The 6,155-nt window shown below is 51.9% G+C and overlaps 1 protein-coding gene across 1 annotated transcript in view; it reads left to right on the forward strand.

Moving 5' to 3' along the window:
* KIF17 (kinesin family member 17) overlaps window positions 1-5,469 on the forward strand; it is a 21,996-nt gene extending 16,527 nt beyond the window's left edge. Inside the window, exons 14-24 of the mRNA XM_026862913.1 lie at window positions 3-125; window positions 594-704; window positions 959-1,045; window positions 1,423-1,526; window positions 2,340-2,434; window positions 2,696-2,789; window positions 3,887-4,035; window positions 4,302-4,449; window positions 4,588-4,708; window positions 4,826-4,932; window positions 5,015-5,469. Coding sequence (XP_026718714.1) covers window positions 3-125; window positions 594-704; window positions 959-1,045; window positions 1,423-1,526; window positions 2,340-2,434; window positions 2,696-2,789; window positions 3,887-4,035; window positions 4,302-4,449; window positions 4,588-4,708; window positions 4,826-4,932; window positions 5,015-5,164 — 1,289 coding nt within the window. The 3' untranslated portion in view covers window positions 5,165-5,469. The remainder of the gene's footprint in view (window positions 1-2; window positions 126-593; window positions 705-958; window positions 1,046-1,422; window positions 1,527-2,339; window positions 2,435-2,695; window positions 2,790-3,886; window positions 4,036-4,301; window positions 4,450-4,587; window positions 4,709-4,825; window positions 4,933-5,014) is intronic.
* The last annotated feature ends 686 nt before the right edge of the window (window positions 5,470-6,155 follow it).

The following is a 6,155-nucleotide window of genomic DNA, read 5'->3' on the forward strand; positions in this document are numbered from 1 at the left end:
GCTCCGGCTGTGGTGGCTGCTGGCGGTGGCGGCGGCCGGGGCTGAGGGGGGACCCCGCACTCTGGTGCTGCTGGAGAACGGCAACCTGAGGGACACGCACTCGCTCTTCTTCCGCAGCCTGGCGGGTAGGGCTCAGGAAGGCGGCTGGGGACCCCGCGCCGGACTCGGGGAGGAGAATGGAGTTCCCTAGGGCTGAGGGGGGGGCGGCTGGGGTCCCCTGGTCAGGCTGAGGGAGGAGATTGGGGTTCTTCGTGGGAGAGGGGGAAGTTTGGGGTTCCGGGGTCGGGCTGAGGGGGGAGATCAGCGTTGTTTCCTCAGTCGTGCTGTGTTTCAGGTGCCCTGCAGCGTTGGTCCCCACTTGATGAGTGTCAGCGGGGCATCTTTGCAGCAGAGGGGATCCTCAGGGGCATGATCCCCCTTGGTTTTATGTGGGGACACCCCGGTGGTGCTCCCAGAAAACCCCTAAGCCACGTTTTCCAAAACACCCCTGTTTATTGGGGAAATAAAACTCAGGATCTTGATGCTGCTTTGCTGGTACATGTGCTGATTTTTTTTGAAATGTGAAAGTTGTCAGTTGTATCTTATGTCTGCAGACAGGGGCTTTGATCTCACTTTCCGGACAGCGGATGATGCGGGCTTGTCCCTGATAAAATACGGAGAATTCCTGTATGACAACTTGATCATTTTCTCGCCATCCATAGAAGGTAAATACAGGAGGGGAGAACTCATGTTCTTGGAGTTTAGTGGCATTTTTGGAAGGGGATTTCCAACTAGTTTGTGAATTTTAATTAAATCTTACGCTTTGGATGTTATCCTTTGTGTCTTGCATCCGGTAGGAAACTGCAGATACGTCCAGGGCTTTAATGGTGGTTCTTCCAGCTGCGAGATAAATTATTTGGTGTTTTGCTATGGTATTATTTCTGAGACCTAGTCATGAATTTCTGCTGTGTGCTTTCAGATTTTGGTGGAAACATCAACGTGGAGACCATCACCGCTTTCATTGACGGTGGCGGCAGTGTCCTTGTTGCTGCCAGCTCAGACATTGGTAAGTACAAACATTTGTCAGAGCAAATGAACACGTTTCAGCCGCTTCTTGTAACAGACACCTATGCTCCTTGTGCTCTGCGGTGAGCAAATAGTTTATTCATCCTTCTGTGAGTTCCTGCAACAAAACTGATGAGAAAACGTGGTTTCTCATTGTGGACCTCAAGGTCTGAGCTGTAAGGAAATGGGTGATAAATAACATTTATTGACATTTTGAATGGGAATTTAGCTGAGGGAGGTTGCAATATTTCTTGGGATTTGGCTTGTAAAGTGTTGAATGCGTGACTCTAAGCTGAATTTGCCTTTTTTGTTGAGTGCTGAGACTAGTGTTACGTCCCGAACGTGCCATGTAACAGAGAATCCATTTTGTCCTTCCAGGCGACCCGCTGCGAGAGCTGGGCAGCGAGTGTGGGATCGAGTTTGATGAGGAAAGGACAGCTGTCATCGACCATCACAACTACGATATATCTGACCCTGGCCAGGTAAACGGGTTTGCCTACATGTTTTGGGCTCTTTTAATGAGAGCTTAGGTGCAAAGGTTTTGGGATGAATCTTCTGTCCTTGTTTTCCCTTTTTTCCTTCATCTTTTCTTGGCTCTCCCACTTTCCTCCCAGGAAGGTCATAAATCATGCTGCTCCACAGCGTTCGGTCACGCTGCTGCTGGGAGCACTGACACGTGAAGCTCTGCATGTTTGGGTTCTCTGCTCTCAAATCCATCTTTCTAAATATCCTGGGTTTGATCTTTCAAATTATAGTTTCAAATTCCTGCCGTGTCTCGGACATTCACACCACGATTACTGGCAGTTTTGAACCCTCTGAGTGGATATGGGAAGGAAGATTATCAGTCCCAGAGATCAGTGTAGAAATGTACACATCTCTGTGAGGGTTTTTTTTCCCCATCGTGTCATCCAGTACTTCAAAATTCAAAACTCTGAACTAAATATATTCTAATTTTTATTTAAATTAAACCGTTGAAGCAGTATATGGATGTTGTCCTAGTTTAAGGGTGAAAGCTTCTAAATATGGGGAAGTAAAATACTGTAGGTATTGCTATCTTTATCAAAAGGTGGTTTAGATTTCCTTATGTATCAGTGTTAATTTGATCATAATTAAAAAAATGCTGGTTTTTTGCTTTTTAATTGAATTGCAATTTTAATCCAACAGCCGCTCAGTTTTAATTGCCTGTAAAAACCAGTTTACCTTTCAAATAACAAGAGAAGCTGTTGTTTCCTGTTAGAACCTGACAAACATCAACCCACCAGCCCGTTCACGCCAATGTCTCTTGTTTCTCCCAGCACACGCTCATAGTTGCAGACGCTGAAAATCTCCTGAAGGCCCCCACCATTGTGGGGAAAGCGGTGCTGAACCCCATCCTTTTCCGAGGAGTTGGGTAAGTGACTTGCAGCGCCGCGTAGGAAGGGAGGTGAGGTGGCTGTTGTCGGGGAAGCAGAGCAAAAATATTTTTCTTAATGTGAATTAGTGAAGCTTGACTATGTAATTTGAGGAAACATTTTATTTCTCGGTGTGTGCAAGCTCTGTGGTTGTCTTGCCACACCCGAAGGGTGAGGAGGTTCGTGCGGTTGAGCTGGTGCCTGTGTGGGTGTGGGGGGCCAGGTGTCTTGGTGCTGCTCACTGTGCCTCTCCCTGCAAGGATGGTGGCTGATCCCGACAACCCGCTAGTGCTGGATATCCTGACCGGCTCTTCTACCTCCTACTCCTTCTTCCCAGATAAGCCTATTACTCAGGTATGCTCTGTGATTTTTTTTTTTCCTCCTCTTTTGGTGAGTACTACTACAGAATCACAGAATCATCTTGGTTGGAAAAGACCTTGAAGCTCCTCCAGTCCAACCATGAACCTCACCCTGACCGTTCCCAACTCCCCCAGATCCCTCAGCGCTGGCTCAGCCCGGCTCTTCAACCCCTCCAGGGATCCCGGGGACTCCCCCCCTGCCCTGGGCAGCCCATTCCAACGCCCAACAGCCCCTTCTGCACAGAAATCCTTCCTCAGAGCCAGCCTGACCCTGCCCTGGGCAGCTTGAGGCCATTCCCTCTGGGCCTGGCGCTGGCTCCTTGGCTCCAGAGACTCATCCCCCCTCTCTGCCCCCTCCTGGCAGGGAGTTGCAGAGGGCCAGGAGGTCTCCCCTCAGCCTCCTCTTCTCCAGACTAAACCCCCCCAGTTCCCTCAGCCGCTCCCCAGCAGACCTGTGCTCCAGAGCTACGATTGAGTCCCTCAAATATCAGCAACTTGGGGAAAAAAGCTGGAGTGCTTAATCTGATTGGTTTTGAAAGGGTCAGGCTGTCGTCTGCTTTCTGACATTGCCCTGGAAATCTTCCTTGAATTTTAGTTGCTGGGAAAACGTCCATTGTGAGGGAAGCTTTGGAAGAAAGGCCAGCTTAGATCAAAGCGCATCTCGTTTCACTCGGAGAGAGCAGAAGCTGTGACAGCTGATACTGTTTCTCACAGGTGATTAGTGACAGAACAAGAAGGAATGGTTTTAAACTGCAACCAGGGAGGGTCAGACTGGACGTTAGAAAAAAATTTTTCACAGAAAGACTGGAATAGGCTGCCCAGGGAGGGGGTGGAGTCCCCATCCCTGGGTGTGTTTAAGGGCCGTTGGGATGAGCTGTGGGGGGATGTGGGGTAGGGGAGAACTTTGTCGAGTCGGGCTGTGGGTTGGACTCGATGACCCCGAAGGGCTTTTCCAACCTGAATGATTCTGTGGTTATTCTGAGCTTCTCAATTTCTACTTAATGGCAGTCTGTGATTAGCTACAGATTGTTCCACTCTCCTTCAATCACCCCTAATCTGGCTAAACGCTCGTCTAAACGTGCTCCTTTTCAGTACCCACACGCGGTCGGGAAGAACACCCTTCTGATCGCGGGACTCCAGGCCCGGAACAACGCCCGCGTTGTTTTCAGTGGCTCCTTGGATTTCTTTAGTGACGCTTTCTTCAATTCTGCTGTGCAGAAGGCTACTCCTGGCTCCAAGAGGTACGTTGGCTTCCTGGCGTCCCTGGCTGAGGAATATTTGGAGCGCTGGTTGGTGAAGAAAGTCCTGGGAAACAGGCAACAAATATTCACTTTATGGGAAAGGGCAGAAAGCTTGAATTAAATCAGGGGTGACATGTTTCTTTGTCCTCCTTTAAGCCTGGCTGGCTTTTTGTTTCTTTCGCATCTATTAATGGTTTGGGTTTTGGCACATGGTGTATTTTTTTCAGCACGGCTGCCATCCTTTCTCAACTGTCCTTCATCCGCAGGTACTCGCAGACTGGTAATTACGAACTGGCTGTTGCCTTGTCCCGCTGGGTGTTCAAGGAAGAGGGCGTGCTGCGTGTCGGAGCTGTGTCCCACCACCGTGTGGGGGAACTTGCGCCGCCCAACGCCTACACTGTCACCGACCTTGTGGTAAGGCTGCCTGCGGTGCGGGCAGGAGGGGACGTGGCACCTGAAAAAAGGGAATTTAGGAGAATTTGAGCTCGGAGTGGGTCAAGGTTTCTTTTCAGGCATCGCTCGTTAACTTCATGCCTCGTGGGTTTGTTCCAGGAGTACAGCATTGTCATCGAAAAGCTTTCCAACGGCAAGTGGGTCCCTTTTGACGGAGACGATATTCAGCTGGAGTTCGTCCGCATCGATCCCTTCGTGCGGACTTTCCTGCAGAGGAACGGTGGGTTCCCCTCGCTGCCCCCACCCCACCAGCTGGGCTCTTTTTTTAACGGTAGAACCTGCGGTGGCTCCCCCTGCTTCCCACCTCAACCCAACGTCGCTGCTGTTTCTTTCTCAGGCGGCAAATACAGCGTGCGGTTCAAGCTGCCGGACGTCTACGGGGTGTTCCAGTTTAAAGTGGATTATAACCGCCTGGGTTACACCCACCTCTACTCCTCCACCCAGGTAAGCGCGGTGGGAGTTGGTCACCAAGAGGGAAGGGTGCCCGGGGCTGCCAGGCTGACAGGGCTGTTCTCTCCCTTCCCAGGTGTCTGTGCGTCCCCTCCAGCACACGCAGTATGAACGGTTCATCCCCTCAGCGTACCCATACTACGCCGGCGCCTTCTCCATGATGGTTGGTCTCTTCATGTTCAGCATTGTCTTCCTGCACATGAAGGAGAAGGAAAAATCTGACTGAGCTCCCTGGGGGAGGAGAAGCCTTTTCCCCAGGGACGGACAGCGCCCGGGACCCGCGTTGGTAACGTGTGAGGACTGGTAGGTGCTGGAGACGCTGTGGATTTGCGTTTGGACTTTTTATTTTTACACACTGTGGGGAATTAATAGGAAAAAAAATGCAATTTGGGGGGGAAATCTGTCACCGAAGCATCTGCAGACATGGAACTGTGATGCCTTTTGTTGTTCCTTGATGACTCTTGCCCCGCTGTTGGGATGATTTTGATTCGAGATGAACTCCCTTCTCAAAATAAAGTCTCGTTCCTGTCACCCTGGGTTTGACATAAGTGAATTCACTGCGTGGGGCTTTCGGCTGCGTCCCTGGACCTGCAGGTGGCACTTGAGGGACACATCCCTGTGTGACCCTCGCTGGCGCGGGGTGTCCATGGGGTGGGCTGTGAGGGAACAGTCACACGGCGCTGAGCCCAGAGCACACCAAAGGGCAAAAAGCGGGGAGTCTGGGGTGTGTGGAAGGGCTTGGGGCACCCCAGAAAGCACACCGAGGGGTCTGGGGTGTCACCAAAGGCACACAGAGGAAGATGGGGCACCCCAGAAAGCCACGCTGTGCACTCCAGAAAGCAAACAGGTGGGTTCAGGGACACCCCTAAAGGCCTTGGAGCACCCCAAAAAGCACATTGAGGGGTCTGGGGGGGCAGGAAAAGCAGCAAGAAGATGCGATCCCCAGAAAATTGGGGTGAAAGGGAGGAGAGATGGAGTGAAGGGGGCTGCGGGTGCGCCTGGCCTGTTTCGGGGTGGACAACTGAGCAGTGGTGCTGGAGGGCCGCGGAGTCCGAGGCCCCGCTGAATACCGGGGCTGAATAAGGGGCTGGGGGCTTGGGGGGCCGCATTTAGGGTGCAGGGACCCCCCCTGGGTCACAGACCTCTCCCACGTGCCGCCGCAGGGCGGGGGAAGCGCCCTGTCCCGCCCGCTGATTGGTCGAACGTCCCTGATTGAC

The sequence above is a fragment of the Athene cunicularia genome, assembly GCF_003259725.1.
Source record: "Athene cunicularia isolate RWA chromosome 21 unlocalized genomic scaffold, athCun1 chr21_part1, whole genome shotgun sequence".
In the NCBI taxonomy this organism is placed as follows: Eukaryota; Metazoa; Chordata; class Aves; order Strigiformes; family Strigidae; genus Athene; species Athene cunicularia.